This window comes from Helicoverpa zea, chromosome 4 (assembly GCF_022581195.2).
Source record: "Helicoverpa zea isolate HzStark_Cry1AcR chromosome 4, ilHelZeax1.1, whole genome shotgun sequence".
In the NCBI taxonomy this organism is placed as follows: Eukaryota; Metazoa; Arthropoda; class Insecta; order Lepidoptera; family Noctuidae; genus Helicoverpa; species Helicoverpa zea.
The window spans coordinates 3,823,685-3,842,393 of NC_061455.1; the positions used below are offsets into that span (position 1 = coordinate 3,823,685).

Below are 18,709 nucleotides of genomic sequence, written 5' to 3' on the forward strand. Positions count from 1 at the left end.
TGGTTGTCAGACTGTCTGGGTCCTGACAACCGGTAATGACTGCTTAAGATTTTCAGATGACAATTGGGATCCATAATTCAACGTGCTGTAAGTCAGTTTTAAAATGTTCTCTTCTCATCCATTGGAAACCGATAGCTGTTAACTGCACATAAAATGTGGTGGCACTATATCTTCTCGAACACCTGCAAACCATAGGCTATTAATATATTTCTGACACACAGATCTTTGTTTTGATAAATGAAGTAATCTTAAGTAAAAAACCAAAGATAAAACGTGATTAATATTCGTTATTGTTTTGGTCTTATGCCATCCATCACTAATTACTCATTATTTCAAATAGATTAAATAATATCACTTACCTAGTAGGTGACACTTTGTAGCACTACTACGAAATTGAACGAACACTTATGTCTGTTTTTTTTTTATTTATGTACATAATAGGAATAGATGGTTTGGATATTATTTGAAATATTTAAAAACGCCTTAGAACCGAAGGTAAATTTTGCCATCATTATAAAATTCATTGTCTGTTTAGCCATTTACTATGTTGGGGTTTACCCTTTCAGTGTGACTGGATACAGCTAAGTGTAAGTATTACGTGGAACGACTGTCTGTCCGACCTCCTCAACACATGAGCAACCAGGCTGACTCTCCGTCTCCGTCAGGCTGACTCTCCGTCTCGTTACTGCCAAAGAGATAGAAATGACAGGCTTAGGCAATGCCTTCAGAATCACTAAGGTGAGACAAGATGGTCTTGTCCACGGACCGACCATGCTAGACTCTGTTTATATTTATGTTGATGATTCAAACAAATAGGCTTAACATAATTGTATATTTACGCTCCACTTACAACGTCTATACCTATTCGATAAATAGAGATCAGTAGATTACAAATGATTCATACTGACCAATATGACTAATCCATGTAAACAAAGAAGATTAGTCATGAACGGTTAAAAAATCTGAAATTTGATAAAGCTTTTAAGTTTCTGTCTAAGATTCCTTATAAAGTAGGTACTGGCTTCTGCCCGCGGTTCCACCCACATACCAAAGCAGTACTACTACAGACCGACTAAAAAGTGTATTGTATTCATGATTACCTTCAACATAAACAGGCAGCAAAACATCAAGCCAACTACGGGTGAAAAAAAGAAGTTTACACACTCTTAATGAGACAAATAGTTAACAGCATTGAAACTGTAAAGCAAACAAAATGGTGAATCATCACTTAACTTTTTCAATATAAAATGGTATTAAATAAACCCCAGGTTCCAGAACAACTTATAAAAATCTATGACCTAACAGAAAATGATATCATAGTAATCTATTCTAACTATCTATTATCTTCTGTACCTGAATTAGCTGGTCAGCAAGTACGCATATCAATAATCTTGATAAGTAAGTATACTCACGGATATTAAAAAGCATGATCAACACTAATTAATCAAAGTTACAAGATATGATTATGGGAAATATCCATAAATTTGTAATATTTATCTTCCCTGTCCATTTAATTAGCATTCTCTTAAATTAACACTTGTGTGCGGAGCGTCCCAGATGCTAAAAAAGATTTTTACAAAGATCTGAAGATTTTAAATACAAGAATGGTGTACAAAGAATTATTATTCTTATTTTTATGTTTAGTTAGTATAGTGCATAGTTCCAATGGAGTGGAAAGAAGTATTGAAGCGTTAGATAATAAGTTATACGAAGATGTGTTGGATGCTGAGGAGTGCCATCGCCAAATACGTTACATTAGAAGTAATGCGCTGTTGTTGCTGCAATGTAAGTAATATTTATCCATACATTATCCTTCATAGTCTCAGTACTTTAACTCTAGAATCTTAGATCTCGTGGTCCATAGTCCTGGTTTGAGAAAGTTTTACTAAACTGCCCGGAGATTAAAAGTTGCCAAGATTTACGCGTGTATTGAAGACCACATAAATGTCTCTCCTGAGCATCTCTCTTCGGTCGGATAGCTGTTCCATTGGACTAAGAGCATAAGAGAATAGAGAGTACCTACACTTGTATCTGCGCAAATCCTTGTACACTATAATACGTCCTGCGCACTTAGTTGATCCCCTTAGAGAGAACAGACGCCATAGCCTTTCTCGTGAGTCCTTAAATAACTTTCATCACTATTCGATATTTTACAGTCATGGATGCCGGTCTAAGGACTCCAAGAGGTATTTTAACAGGCAACACAATAGACATGGGCAATTACCACCAATGTATAGCAATTAACCATACTATAGCAGAAGAAGACAATATGCATATTCAGGGCAAATATGCATCTATTTTTGTGCCATTGAACCAGTCTTTCCACTGGCCTCGTCCACGAGATACAGTATCAACGCAATTTGATCCAACAACCCTATATTTGGACCCAGAACTTGCTAAGAAGATAGAGGAATATAATATTATGCGAAGGGAATTACTTATGTTTAGTGGAATTTTTGAAAAAGATGATCGTTATCATTTACAGTATGAAGACGAAAGGTAAGTCAAACAGTGTAATGTTTAAGTTGAAAATAACAACAATCACAAAGAATTACATTTCACTCTAATATTATGAAGAGTGAAGACGAATGATTGTGGGTTTTTCCTTCTTCATACTCAAACGGGTCCAATAATTTCGATAGAACCTGACACCCAAGATTAATGTATAGGAATGTGTATTAAAGATGTGTAAGTTATGGATAAAATATCCCTTTTAAAATCTAAACTTCGATAGAAATCAATACATGCCCAACCAAAACCATTTTTTTTTTATTTAATCATGACTTTGCTAGATTTTAGATGCTGTTAAATAATACTGTTCAATATCTTTCAGGAGCGGACCAGCAAATCCATTAATTCGCATGTCATTTAGACTAGCATTGTGCACACCTAAACCCTGCACTATAGAGCAAGCGATAACCTCTTTCTTCTTCAATGTCACCGCTATAGGCTTTCGGTATGAAGACGACTACACTCGAATAGCCGACGATAAGCCTTGGTCAGGTGCTGACACTGCCGCTGTGTAAGTAGCTATGACAATCATCATCTCCCGAGCTTTTTCCATACTATGTCGGGGAAGGCTTCCAGTCTAACCGAATGCAGCTGAGTAAGAGAGTTTTACAAGGAGCAACTGCCTATCTGACCTCTTCAAGCTAGTAACCCGGACAACCCGATACCCATTAGAGACTCATTTCTTCAAAATTTAGTTTAATAATCTTAGGTTGCTTCAATATTATTGTTGTTTTTGTGCCCCTGTATAATATATGGCTTTCGTGAGTGGGCATTAGAATTTTAGGATTCCGTAAAAAAAGGGTTAAAAACCCTCTATTAGTAAGACTTCGTTGACCATTTATGTCCGTCCGTCTGCCTGTCAACGAGCTGTCTCCATAACCCGTAATAGCTAGTTTTTAACTGATAACTGGAATAAGGTAAACGTTTTAGGGACTCCCACATAAGAAGCGTTTTTATTTTTGATAATGATACGGAACTTTTTCTCCTATCCGATTAATTTAATCGTATTACAATTGCCGTTTGATAATAATTTTATTTTGCCTTGATACAAAGACAATGATTAAACTTATCAATAGGAAATGCAGACTCCAGAATTACGTCTATACTTAATCTTTTATCTTAGGGAAAATATTTTGTATCACATCTCAATTTTATGTCGTAATTCGTAGTCACTAAGATCGTAAATGTGAAAGTAACTCTTTTTGTAGTATTTCGTGCTAAAACTACATAACAGATGACTTTGACTGATAGTCGAGCCTAAGCAGTAAAATAAAGGTTAGCATATCGGTTCTATACATTTTAATATGGTTAGAAACATATATGCATGTCGTGTAGTGTTGCAACTTGTGTATTAAGTGTATGAAACCAACATGCTTCTGGCGCGTCACGACACGCCACGACACATGAGTGTTTTCACCTTAAGTTACTTTTTATCGGGATAATAGAAGTAGGCTCGGTAGCTTGTATTGTTAATCTGAAGGTTATCGATAAGGGATGTTCTCACACGTCTGTTTTGTTTTTTTTTTTCAGAGTCGTATTTTCAGTGCTTGGATTTCTAACTTTAATTAGTACAAGTTACGATCTTTGCTATCGATTCGTATTCAAAAAAGGTAAGTTTTTCACCACTAGTACCTAGTCAAAGTTTCTTTGTTTTAACTAACTTTCCAAAAAATATTTATAGAATAGAGAAGGTTCTCGATACGGGTGTTTATTTCTTTTTCTAATAACAAAACGATTGATAAAATCAAATGAGAATGTAATCAGTACTTTTGATTTAATTTCATGACTTGCTTTCATAACAACCTTGTTGCTATCTTAATTTCTGCACAGCGATATTTTACTAAATAAAAAAAAAGATAAAAACAGAAAGACCTTTTACTTAGTGTTCCAATATTTTTTAAAACTTTTTATCATTCTTTTTTCCAGACCCAAAACAAATGAGCACACTGGGCCGATCATTCTCAGTATACACGAATGGGCAAAGGTTAACGACCTTCAGTACTACAGCTGGAAGTATGCAATGTCTTGATGGTATTAGAACTTTGGCCATGGTGTGGGTCGTGGTGGGACATTCCTATAGTACCGAACCGTTCCAAGCAAACCCTCTCGATGCCACCAACGTAAGACTTTTTTTTAATTTATGGCCAGTTTCAGGAGCGACTGATGAAATCTCAGTATAGGCAGTGAAGAACTTATCTGACTGATAAGCTACTTGGTTTTACAGGCTCGCAATATGATCGAATAGATAAAAACCGGACCTTAGTCTTATGACATACTGACATGTACTTTGAGTTAGTAGAAAAATGCAGTAGTGTGAAATAAAAATTTAAAGTTTATCATTTCAATAATAACAAAAATATTATTGCGATAAACATTCCATGTCTGCTTTTTGATAATCTAGAATCTCGATAATGATTGGCTGCATTCTTCTTTCATTTTATCGATTACCGATTAATCGAGATGATCTGATAGGTAAAATAAATTGTTGCTTTGATTGCAGTGGATGTTCTCTGCAAGGGGTTTGTGGATCACTGCAGCCACTATGACGGTAGATACATTTTTCACAATAGCTGGGATACTTCTAGTCTACACCACTGTTAACAAGATGAATCAAGGTAAGTTGTTGGAATATTCTGGGTTGTAAATCGACAGAATATGTTTTGATGATATTGTTTTAAGTAGCGTTACAAGTTTACTAAATATTTCACCAATTTTTTTTTTTATTTATCACCTTGGTTAGTACAAACTTCTTAGTTGTGTTATTGTCAAGGCTACAAAAACTGTACTTTGAGATTCGATAGACGCTGATAAATAAAGGATTACCTGTAAACATTGCTCTAATCACTAGTATCTAATATTTAAACGGAAACTTAAGTCATGTGACAATGTTTTGGCATATCTAATGTTCCTAAGTTATTGAATCGACAATAAACATATTGAACAAGTTTATCTTGCTCATCAATTATAATCACAATTATCAGTTTTAACAATTGTTCAGATTATGAAATATAATAATTTTCAGGCAATAAAAAAATCTTCTTATTATACAGAAACCCCAGTGACGTCAATTATAATTTTGCGAATCAATTAATTGATAAAATTAATATAAGTTATTTCTAATTATCAGATAGTAAAAATTGACGTTTTAAGATCATGTGATCTTGGCTCACCTGAGTATTACAAAAAAGATTGTGGAAAAGTGCTTTATGGTTAACTATTCTCTTTTTTATATGTTACATTTATTTTCCAAGTTCAGTTATTTTCCAATTCCAGCAGTACATATACAAATGTTGTAATTTATTTCAGTGACATTTATGAAAAACATCCATTGGTTCTACCTAAACCGCTTCGTCAGGCTGACCCCACTCCTGGCTGTGACTGCACTGCTAGCAGCTTCATACTTCAATAGATTCACGGACGGACCCTTCTGGTTAACAGTGGCCACAATCACGAACCACTGTAGAAATAACTGGTGGTCTACTCTTCTTCATGTTCAAAATTTCGTCCACGTGGAAGAAATGGTATGTACATATTAGGGAAAAGATAAAATCGTGTTGTTATTTTAACATCCTCCGTGATTTGACCAAATCTCTTAGGGAATTGATCAAATCCCCGTTTTTATCATATCCCTGCGACACATACATACTTATGTATGTTGTGCATGTAAATATTAATATTTTAACGCGTGGCTTTAGTAATATCTCTTACTCCACTGAGATAAAAAATAATCAGTAACAACTTAAAAAACAAATGCTACTTCTAATACCTGTGATTGTCAAATATTTTGCTTTAGTGCAGCGGACCCAAGACTGTACCTTTGGGGACTCCTAACACAGTATTAAGAGCAAAATGTGATTATTCAGATTTTTCTTCTATTTCAGTGCGTCCCTCACTCCTGGTATGTGGCTATAGATTTCCAACTCTACGTGGTCTCACCTTTGGTTCTCATCTGGGTCTTAAGTGGCAAGAAAATCTACTCTTGGATTGGCTTAATCGGTTCTTTTGCGGCAGTACTTGTAGCATCGACAATTTATAATTTCCACCACAATTTGCCTGGACACAATGTTGTGCCGACGTAAGTTTTTTTGAGTATGATGATTTTATAATTTTAATGAAAGAACTCTTCTTATTCGATTTCTATGTGATTAATTTTGTAAGTAACAATCTATGTTAGTATTATGATTGCGATTGAGCTATTTTTGGCATTCTTTTCGTCGCCAAAGAATATTATAGATCCGAATTTTGGATTTTAATTTTCTTATAATAATTAATAAAGCTTTTTTTGTGTTTCAGCCGTATTGCTGAGATGACGGATTACATGACAAAGTACTACTTCAACACGCTATGTCGTGCTGGTCCGTTCTTCGTCGGCATGATCTTTGGTTACGTTTTGCACCTTTACCGTAAAACCAGAATCCAAATACCATGGGTAAGTTTGATTGTTGTTGGGAATTTCGAATCTAATGCCATGAGAACATTCTATCAACCTTTTCGTTAAGATAAAAATATTATTCTGAGATCGCTATAATAAGATCCATGAACTCACTCTTCTTATCATTAATTTTCAGATCTTAGCCTTATTCTTCTGGGCGTGCTCTGCTGGTATTATTGGAAGTATCTTCTACTTCGTATACAGAGTCATGCAATTTGATTGGGACAACGAATTTATGGAAAATTTTATGAATTCATTCATGAGGCCTGCTTATGCATGTGCTATCTCCTGGTTGGTTATAGCATGTGTCCATGGTTACGCTGGTAAGTGTAAATTGGTTATGATCTCATCCTCTTGTTATATTTTTGTTCTTCTCTAATCTTTTGTATCATTGTTGTCATTTTGTATCTTTGTCGCAGTATAAACTCCTATTGTTTTTCTAATTTTCAGGTCCTATCAATTGGTTCCTTTCTCTTGAAGCATGGAGATTACCAGCTCGTTTGTCGTATGGAGTGTTTTTATTCCACTACCCTCTCCAGTTCTCTTTGAATGCTACTATGGTCACCCCCATCTATTTCTCCGTCGGAGGCTTTGTAAGTGTTGCAATTAATGATTATTATACCCTCGATTTTTCTTCATGACATTTTTTAATAAAAAACTCAAATGTATATTTGGTAGCTTTGAGCTTTGACGACAAGAGTAAAAAAAATATTAAGTAATTTTTTATTCTTCATTCACAGGCATTCAAATTTTTGTCATACTTGACATATTCATTCATATGGTCCTTCGTGTTAACTCTTCTCGTGGACTCTCCAATAACAGTTCTCTTTAAAATGCTGATGGATTTGGGTACGTTTTACTTAATAATACTACTTTATATTTAACTGTGGTCTGAGTTTTTCTGTCATAGTCAAATAGTGTATTTAATATGCTCAAAGAATATGCTTTATATATTAATTTATTTGCTTTTATTCCAGGAAAACCAAACAAACCTGCTGTAAAACCTAATGAGGTAACTAAACAGGATAATGACGAGAAAAATCCAAATGTTAATGACAACCAAAGATCCTTGAAGGAACTTGAAATGAACAAAGAAGATGATGCAAATACTAATGATACGAAAGAAGTAGAAGTATTAAGTGCTGGTTTAAATGAACCATTAGAAAAACGCAACAAGGAAGGAACATCAAACGACACTCAAGATACTTCTGAAGCTTCAAGCAGTGATAGCAACAATACTGACGCTATTGTTAATACGACAGATGACAATGAAACGAAAAAAGAAATAGTTTAACTCGAAGTACCCATGAAAAACATTTAACATTTAGCTTATCCACTCGTTCATTCGTTCACAAAATCATTTTAAACCAAGACTGGCATCATTTGGACTGTCTCATACAACCCATATCTCATTATGATTACATATTCACCTTCGCCTTCTCCTTATTTATTCTACATCAATTAAATAAGTAATTCATAAACACACTAGATTATAAATTATCGTTACTGATTTGCTATTTTATTGCTATATCTTCAGCTATTTGATAAGATTTGAATAAATAAGATTATAACAAAATTTCAAGGATTTGTGACGATGTTGATAAATATTGACGTAGTTGCAGGCCAATTATGACATTCTTGAATGACCATTTACTTTTGTACCTGCAAATTCCTTAAGGCTATCTATGCGCTGTTTTGTGATTCTAGATTGAAGCTCGATATAATGTATAAGGTTGTTAAAATTGATAAAAAAATCTATTTCTAATCGCAAATCAGCGAATGGATAACTTATGAAAATGTACCGTTGTTTTGTGTACATGAAGTCTCGTCTTTTTCGCAGAAAGAAAGTGACTGAGGATCGCCAATATTTTGCTCAAGATATATTTATCTGTTGTTATAAGTTATTGTAACATGTCTATAGATAATAAATTCAAAGACCATAATACGAAGAGCATCACAAGTAATAATTGATTAGACCACAACTATCATAAGAATCTAATATCATAAGCAATGTTTCTTTAATCATAAGATAATTTATATTAGCATAGTTAATTAGTTAAATATAATAAATTGTAAATATTTTGCTAAACATGTTTTTAATTTAAAATTACCTAAACTATTTACCTATTAATTAATGAATTTCAAGATTATCATTACATTTCTAAATCTTAGATAACAATTAATTCTAGATTATTCTTTATTAGATTTCTCAATGTAAATTAACAATATTTATCACAAGTACCAACTCTTCTTTTCAAAAACAAACGTCATGATAGGCTAAATCTGTTTTATTTTATTTTATGATCAACCTCATTGATATGTACTTCATATTCCCTACTTATACAATTCCATTAGACACGCATTTACACAAAAAAAACTAGGCTACGCACCATGATATTTTGGATACAACCACACAAAAAACAAGTTATCTTATATAAGCAATCTACTAGAAGAAAGCCGAGCTAAACAGAAATATAATAACATTCCAAGCTTATCTTATTCAGCTGAATACTTTGTCTGCAAACAACTACTCATGCCGTTTTATAATAAAATCCTCTCGCATTGTGCTTGAACCAAATACATTTAAAATATACCTTCGCTGTTGCAGATACGCGGATCGCATGCAGTACGATTCCTCCTCTAGTTCCCATTCTTATACAAGAGGGGAATGCATTACCCTTTGTGGGTTGACATCTGAAAGCAAAAACCGTTTCTTGTTTGCATTTGCTTTTATGCTCAGTGAAAAAGTTTTCCGCCCATTATCCGGGGTCGTTGACCGTGTTTGTGTGTGTGCGTGATGTGTGCGATTGAGTGAGATGCTTTATTGAAATGCGAACGTAACTTATTGTTGGATAGCTTAATTTTTTACGTCGTACCTATAACGGAATTGTATTTTGAAAATTAGAAGGAAAACAAGCTTCTGGTTTAAGTAAGATATTATGGAAATGTTTACTGTTCACTATTGAGACACATTTCATAACAAAGGATAATAACCCAGTAAACACGCTAATATTTCGTAGTAAAACTAATAAGGGCGAGATTTAAACTGCTCAAGCGTTTACGCAATTAGACTCAATAAGTCGCGTATTGTCTTGCCCACAATATTTGCTCAGTAACAATTATGTTTACGAATTACGTAATCTATTCACGAAGTAAATTACAGTAGGAAAACGCTCGAGGGAAGGGAAGTGTTTCCTTCTTAAATAATATAATTTATTAATGGGTTTCTCTGAAATTCAATCCAAAGTCATGTCAATTAGATATAGAATACTGATCAAGGTTTCTGCGAAAAAGATAAAGATAATTCTCACTTACCTTGAAATATTTATGTTGCATGTTACAGGGGTAAACAACCATTTTCGGAACGAAGTATACACAAATACTCACGATGTTACAAGAACTTCAAGCAGTGAGATATAGTAAATACCATAATTTAAAATAATAAAAAAATTCTAAAGGTTTAAATACCCATAAAGTTTCGTTTCAAATTGTTCTTCACAAGAAATTGCCAATTAAACAATTCCAAAGCCTTCCTACTTAGGGGCATCGTTCAACACTTTCACAATGTCAACAAAAAACAACTTTTAGTCTTGTTTAAATTAAAATTTCGCCGCTTGACTAGACTGTATGGAGACACAATAATAAGTACGAACTTTAAGTTCTAAAACCCAATGACTAAATTAGGGGTTCTTCTAACAAATTCACTAATGAAGTTGGGAACTTTGGGCCCATTAATTGGTACCGGCAAAAGGAGGTCAGAACGATTAGCACATCGATTTTCAATCGGAGTGCTATATTGAAATTCGGTTTATTTGCTTTTGTCCGAGAGCTTATAGTGTTAGATTTAGTGGGACTACTCTATTAAACCCAGACACACAAAATGGGCAGGTACTTGTGCCCTTGGCATACGTTCTTGGACTTACCTACTGCCTGAGCTTTATAAAGGTATAGCTATCGGCACGGATAATGAACTCTTGGCGGAAGATCGCTTTGCGCACTGTACACTTATGGCAATAAACCAATAAATCACTTCTGCGCAGGTGAAGGTCAGGGCTCAATATCCTTGCCGATGATTATACCCAAACTAAGTAAATAAAAAACAACTAAAAAACTGTATTTTTTGCAAGATAAAGTACAAATGTCATCATAAAAGGCTATCATCGCGAAAGTCTTACTTTTGTCTAGTGACTCAATGCCAAAACTGACTAATGCCAAAGTTAAAATGTATTTCAAACAACAATTCCAAAGGTTCAGAAAAGAAACCACTTACCTAACTTTCCCATACAATAAAGTTATACACTCATACAGTTGTTTCTGAGTTTCACTCACTCACTCGCTCGCCCACTCATATGAGACAGGGACTCATATACCCTTCGTCACTTTAAATCAAGTGTCTGTCATCGTTACATGTTTGTACTCTCTTGTCCTTCAAATGTATATTGTTTGTAATTTCATATATCTTAGCGTATATAGGTACATGCAGAGTACGGCGTGTAGTTAGTTCTCAGAAAAACATTTTGTAGTAGTTCAACGATATTTTTTAGAGAAAAATTAAAATCACAAAGATATGTGTTCATCTTGTAATGCAAACTAGGAGAAAAAAAAGAACAGAAAAATCAATAATCAGAAACAAAACACAAACTTCTTCTTTCAAGAAATCAACATGACGTTATTTTCGGCCAGCATTATTTGCCATAATGAGGCCGGCATCGCAAACACTACCATACACGAATAATCCGTAAGCCTTTACTTATACCTAATATGGAAGGATATATAGAATGCTGCGTATCAATAGTTTATCAATACGAAATTATATAAATCCTTTAAGCAAGATCCCGCTTAACCTTCCCATAGACAGGAAGGCGACGCATAAATCAAATAACTTTTCAAGACACGTCCTCATGAGTTTTGACCACAGAGATACGAATGAATTGATATGGATACAGCCTTATGAATTCGTGTCTTGCCTTCATATAAATAAATCTTTTACACTGAACTTCGAGAAAAACTCCTAAAGTAAGTTATTGTGTACTTGTGAACTCGATATTTTGTGATTTCGGTTATGAATAACGAGGAAAAAAAATATTTATTTTGAAACTTTGAACAGGCATTTCAGGTTATCAAATGGACTTCGCACTTAGATATCGTACTTCTTAGCGGTTTATGTGCGCCTCTATTTTTTTGTACTTTTATCCAACCGGTTGATTACCAATCAAATCTTAAACACAAACATCACATGCACCTTGGATACTAAATATAATAAACTAGCACGACATTCCATCCATGTAGGTATAAAACAATTTTACATACGTTTATAACTTTGACCCAAGTGCTGAATATATTCCGATGCGACCAAGCCGGTAGCTGAATGTGTAATCATATCAGGACAACCCTTTTGTAGCATTGAAGTGGACCCTCACTCAGAAAATTGCAATCTATTTAGATATGGGACGCACGAGGCTTTTTGCTAACCTAACTTACCCATGAATAAGGAAAAAGTTGATTCTATAAAACATTTTGTATTCAAACACCTCGGAAAATCCCACACATTTGGAGACGTGAAACCAAGTCTGATAGTTATCTCAATGAATTCTATGAAACTTAAAACAGGCTAACCACGAAATGCTTTCGCCGTTTCCAAGCAAAAGTTTCCTCTCAGATGTTTCCCACGGTCGGACGGACGATGCCGCAACAAAGCCAAAATTACCCTGTGTTGCAAACCACGGAACGTTCTTTGAACATTTTCTATAAGAGTGGTCCCACTGACCTATTTTTTGCTATAATCGTTGGGTGTTTTAATCAATCTTCAATGAATGAAAGGAGTTTTAACGTCGGAACCGTCAGCTTTTACGAGATTGTTTCAATTCTTGTAATTTGCAATTCATTTGTGAGCGCAGTGTTTGGAATACTTGAAGTTTTAATTTATACCGTTCTAGTGGCTCGCCAGTGGCTTTGCGAGCGCTGAATTAATACACCGAATCTTTCTTTGGAGCTGGTTTTAATAGCAGAAGTGTAACAGATTCTGCAAGGTACGGTTGTGATTATTGTGCAAAGTAAAAGCCAGCCGGTCTTAAATATGACGATTTGCTTGACATTATTTTCTTGTTTTTGACATAATTATACCTAACTATGCCACTAAGTTATCTAAACCAAAACAATGTGATTAGTTGTATATCGTCATTTCCGGTAATTAGAGATAGGTATAAAAAATCGACAAATATAAAGTAAATCGACCTGTGTTATCAACTTACTAAACAGTAATTGATCAATCAAAATTGATTTAATCTAAAATCTCGATGGGAATAACGGATTTGACATACCTACGGTGGGAAAATTGATAATTTTTTATGTGATTATATTATACCCCTTCACAATACTTTACTGAACTAAACCCGCGTCCTGTTAGATTAACGTACAAACTCTAAGTACCAATAATACGAGAGTAATTCGGTCCGTCCGGCTGTCTGTCACGGTTTTCTAGGACACACGCTTCACGAGTAATCTAGAACCTCAGAACCGGCATATGTTTTTTTTTTATCTAGGAAGTGTGTTCCAAATCACTCGACTGGAACCCCTGTTCGACACATAACAAATACCTAAAAATAAACGCACTGATCTATTGATATATAAGTTGCACAATATTATTAAATAGATAAGATATGCTAGGGAAAACTACTTTATTTTTATTTTTAGTTTCTCCTGTTCAGACTGAGCATGTACCTATAATATAAATTACGACTACGCTAGCTTGCCTGCGGTTTCACCCGCACCCCGTGGGAACTACTTCCCGTACCGGGATAAAAAGTAGCCTATAGCCTTCCACGATAAATGAGCTATCTAACACTGAAAGAAATTTTCAAATCGGACCAGTAGTTCCTGAGATTAGCGCGTTCAAACAAACAAACAAACTCTTCAGCTTTATAATATTAGTATAGATTAAAGAGATAGTTTCCCGCGAACTGTCAGGGGTCGTTGAATAACTAAGTATTTAAGATTCGTCATAAACTAATTTAGTTCGCAAATTGGACTGGAATAGAATTCCCACGAAACCCAACCTGTGCTAACCATAACAGTTCAGTAAAATTCATTACTTAAGAGTAGTCCGAATTCTATAGAACTCAGCTTAGAACTGTTACCAGATATTTTAGGTACACTGAAAAAATAATTGTATAGGTAGTAACTTCAAATACCTCTCGGAATGTGTCCTAAAAATTTCGGAAACCCTTAGGCCTAATACCCGGCTGGTCTGTTTCCCACGTTTGACACACACTTACGCACATGGACAAAAACTAGCTTACATCCTAAAGTAGGTCTCTAACCCATACATCTGCCGTATGTTTTTAGCGACTTACGGCTTAGAGCTAATACCTATGTAAAAGATATAATATAGAAATTGAACCGTCGGCGTCGGTCAACGGGCGCACGCGTCAGACTCGTGGTTCGGAATTCCACCTTTATCCTTATTTTGATATGTTTACAATATATCTACAGCATTTAGGCGTTAGATATACCTAGGTGTTGTCGATAAGCTGGTACAAGGTTCTTGAAATTCCTTATTGTACGTAGGTAGATTTAGCTACTTACACGTGTATTTGAATCATTGTCTGATCCCAATCAATTCTTGTGTTAAGTGTGATCTTGATTTTAATTGCAATTTCTGAGGTTTTTAAAAACGTAGTACGTTCAACTGTAGTTGGTATTTCGGTTGTTGTTTTGAGTTTGGGTAACTGTTCCTGTTGATCAAGACATTTGGAATTATTTCAGAAGCCTAAAGTCTGCTTTTAAGAAATATTCTTGCAATTGGCTACATGATACCACACTATTTGTCATGTAGAATATTTATCTGTATTTTTTTTAACTTTCTTATCCACTTCGCTCTATTCTCTAAATCAGTATACCTAGCCTCCATCACATCTCTTGTCTCAACATTCGATCATCGTAACAGAGGGAAAACAAAAAAGGGTTTTTCATTCAAGAAGAATTTATTATTACTTCAGTCTAGACCAGGAAGACTCTAAATAGCAATTCACGTTTTTCACAGAGTTTTTAAATTTCAATTTCGCTTAAGCTCACTATTTGAGGGGAAAACTTAATTTAAAACTCAATAATCGTCCGCTGATTCCTGCAAACAACTGGTTTATGGATTGTATATTATTTCTGTTTCGAACAAAATTTCATTTGGAAAAGCAAAAAGCAATCATTGCAATGAGAATAGGAATTTCTAGCTTGCACCTTCCAGCTTATCTATATATATAAAAATTAAACCCGCTTTCCGTTGTCACGACATAACATGAAAACGGCTTGACCTATTTGAAATTAGAGGGGAGGTAACTTAGACCCGGGAGAAGGTTTTACGATAGGATTTTTTGTAACCATCCGGCTACGGGACGCGGGTGAAACCGTGGGCGAAAGCTAGTTGATAAATAAATGTTAGGATATTCATTTTTTTCGAAATTACTTTACAGGTTTGAGAAACTTTCGCAAAGCAGTCCGTAGTCTGGAAGTTGGTGATTGATACACCTGTGCATCGGAGAGCAAGAAGCTAAATGTCAGTACTGTGTCTGGTCTCTCTTCGGTCTTCTTGAATTTCCGTCCCAAGAGTGTGAAAGAATAGTGAGTGCACCTGTGTCTGCACAAGTGCTGGTGCACTATAATATGTCTTACGCAGCTGGCTGATCTCGTAATGCGAAAAGCCACCATGGCCAAAGTCAGCCTTGGACTCCATTATTATATTCATGTTTTAGGGGGATATAAAAATGTTGTTCTCTCAGGATAAGAGAAGCGTCTATAGTCGATATATTATTCCATAAAACCTAAGCTGAAAGGTCATCATCATAATAAATTGTCAATCACACATAATAGCGAGTTATTTCTAGTTTAGCCACCGATTCTATTTGGTTTTCCGTCCATACTATTCAAAGCTCATAACGGCTATTCACTAACCTAATGGATTTCTTTCATTACCGTACTGGGGACCGACATTTTGTGTAGCCATCGATACAATTTCACTAATGTAATTATGTCTACAGATTATGCTATTAAGATTTCTGTGGTAAATGTAGACTCTGATATGAAGATAAAGCGTTTTACTAAGCTCAAGTTGAGACGGATGTGCGTTTGAAATATTTGTTGTAAATGATTATAATTTTGTTATTTATTTGTGTATACAGATATTTGTAACATTTTTTTTTTATTAATTACACAACACAACTATCTACTATATTTTTTTGTCTATATCTTATGTAAGTATGTACCTCTATATGTATGCGATAAAACCTTTACTTCAAAATAAATGTACCTATAGGGAAATGAGTTAAAATGCCTCAGAATACGAGTGAACCACAGGATATAGCTAGTGGGAAATATTTCCACAAACGACACGCTTAGATAATAGCACAATGCATTTGTTGCGTTATTCAGTGTGCAGTATTCGGTGACTGCATCACGTTCGTACATTTTCGGCAAGCATTCGTGCAATGTACAACTGCACTCAACGGCTTTTGTGTTTATTGTGAAATACATGTCGTCTCCTATGGATTGAGTTTTGATGACATGAAAAATGTGTATCAGTACTAAATTATAGTTTGTGAAATACTTCTCTTTTTGGGGTAAACAAGTCAAAACAACGTCTATTAGAATTTTTTTAAATTCGAACGCCTGCTCGAATGTTCTGCATGAGGTCAATAACATGTCTTTTGTTTGGATTTAAAAGTTGGAATAACTACCTTCACATTTCTTTATGATTAAGTCGAAGGGTGCGTCCACATCTGGCGAATGCGCCGCGAATGCGCAGCACGCGAGCCGATCGCGAGCTGTTCGCGAGCTGCGCGCGTGCATTTTTGTTCGTGCGCCGCTTCTGCGCCGCCCGCGCGCAGCTCGCGCGCGACCTAAGCGCCGCACGCGAGCGGCGCGCAGGCGGCGCGCGACGTCTGCCATCTTCGATAGTACTGAGCCAATATACGGAACTGTAAGGGCGAGAACTGATTGCGCGCAGATCGCGCGCCGCTCGCGCGCCGCTCGCGCGCTCTATACGAGCCTTGCGTGAGTTGCGCTAAAGAGGCGCACCGAACTATTGCAGTGACTGCACGCGCGCAGCTCGCGGACAGCTCGCGATCGGCTCGCGTGCTGCGCATTCGCGGCGCATTCGCCAGATGTGGACGCACCCTAATATTATAGAATAGAAAGGTTACATGATAATATGTTAGGAAAAAACCGGATTTTGATGTAACTTAAATAAATAGATTACTTTTTCCAGGTGCCAGCACTCTAAAGAGTTTTTATACGAACCAAGTAGTCTTTAAAAAATAATAGTAGGTAAGTAATAGTCGTCAAATTGGTTCCTGCAGTCGTTATGCGAGTTCCGAAGGCTACAAGATAAACTGATTTGGAACTTTGTTCCCTGAAGTAAGTTGGGTTTCGTTGTCTCTTAAGTTCTGGAATAAGATATAAGCGACAAGTATAACTTTACTGGTAATATTGTTTTTCACTTAGGCGGGGATAGTTTAAAGTTTTAGTAGCAGTTAGGTAACTATTACTAATCCTTACTAATACTGAGAATATTACGAGTAAATCTGTCCGTTAAGAAGCCTAAGCCTTCAACATGAACATTGAGTCTATAAATTGCCACAAGTGTTGATCAGATTACATTATTTATGAGGATTTTGTAGTTTCGTTATGATTCTCTATGTAAGACTTGTGGCTTAGAATTGAAAAGCAAAATTACTCTCTAGTTTCTATGGAGTTTCTTGTCTGTTCTTCTCATAGACATTGGACTATGATTTTCTAAAAAGTTCAAAAGAATATTTATTTCTCAGGCAGCAAAGTAATCACACAGCTAATTCAACATACCACCGGTTTAGTTATCAGTTATTGCAGCCGCGATAGTATGAAGTGGCCATTTGCTTATAGCTTGAACCGAGCACACAGTTTACAGATTCGCAGCGAGGCTGGAATTACTTCCGCGTTTCTATTTAAACTACAACGGTTTGGCAGCTATGAAAGGTGTTCCGATGTTTATGGACATTAAATTATTATGGCTAAACTAGTCCCCAGATTTACCAGAGATTCAAAGGATGCATCTGGAAAAGGATGATTCAAGTGATAGTCCCACCAATTTATTGTGCCTTCCGAAATACGGAAGAACTCGGCACGACGGCTCGGTCTGATTTAAAAATTCTAGTAGTATTACATAACCCATTTATCGAATAAATGATCCTTATCATTTACTTTTTTCAGAAGCTAAACAACATATAAAATCAAATCAATTAAACACTTCACTTGCTTTCAAAGCACTTCTTCTGCTCGTTTGCCCACTACACTTATTATTTTATTCTTGAATCCTATCTATCACACAGCCTAAACATATACCCCTTATAAAGCCAGGTACACATCAACAGCTTTATAGGTAGTATAGGTATGTAACGTATACCCGCCTGCTCATTTTCTATTCAACGCCGGGATGCAAGCTTCACGCGCCCAGGCTGCTAAACCGTGGCTCCAAGCTCAGTTAAAGGTTAGCTGCGAATCTTTATGAAGGTTGATAAGTTGCCTTTTGGGATGAAATAATAGATAATAGCCAAACAGTTTCATGTGCATTACGAAAGGAGGGGGAACTCGTCATTACAGAATTTCACTACACTTGCTTTAAAAGCACTTTCTTCTACTCGTTTACCTACACATTCATTTCATTCTTAAATCCTATCCATCACATGCCTAAACATATACCCCTTATAAAGCCAGGTACACATCAACAGCTTTATAAACACT

At 35.5% G+C, this 18,709-nt stretch overlaps 1 protein-coding gene across 1 annotated transcript; it reads left to right on the forward strand.

Moving 5' to 3' along the window:
• The first annotated feature begins 1,508 nt into the window (after positions 1-1,508).
• On the forward strand, positions 1,509-9,032 carry LOC124629998 (nose resistant to fluoxetine protein 6-like). The gene is made up of 13 exons (XM_047163700.1): positions 1,509-1,785; positions 2,157-2,499; positions 2,834-3,022; positions 4,042-4,121; positions 4,438-4,631; positions 5,012-5,126; positions 5,818-6,032; positions 6,393-6,586; positions 6,805-6,940; positions 7,080-7,266; positions 7,394-7,536; positions 7,684-7,792; positions 7,921-9,032. The coding sequence occupies exons 1-13, from the start codon at positions 1,605-1,607 to the stop codon at positions 8,235-8,237; spliced, it is 2,403 nt and encodes an 800-aa protein (XP_047019656.1). The 5' UTR covers positions 1,509-1,604; the 3' UTR covers positions 8,238-9,032.
• The last annotated feature ends 9,677 nt before the right edge of the window (positions 9,033-18,709 follow it).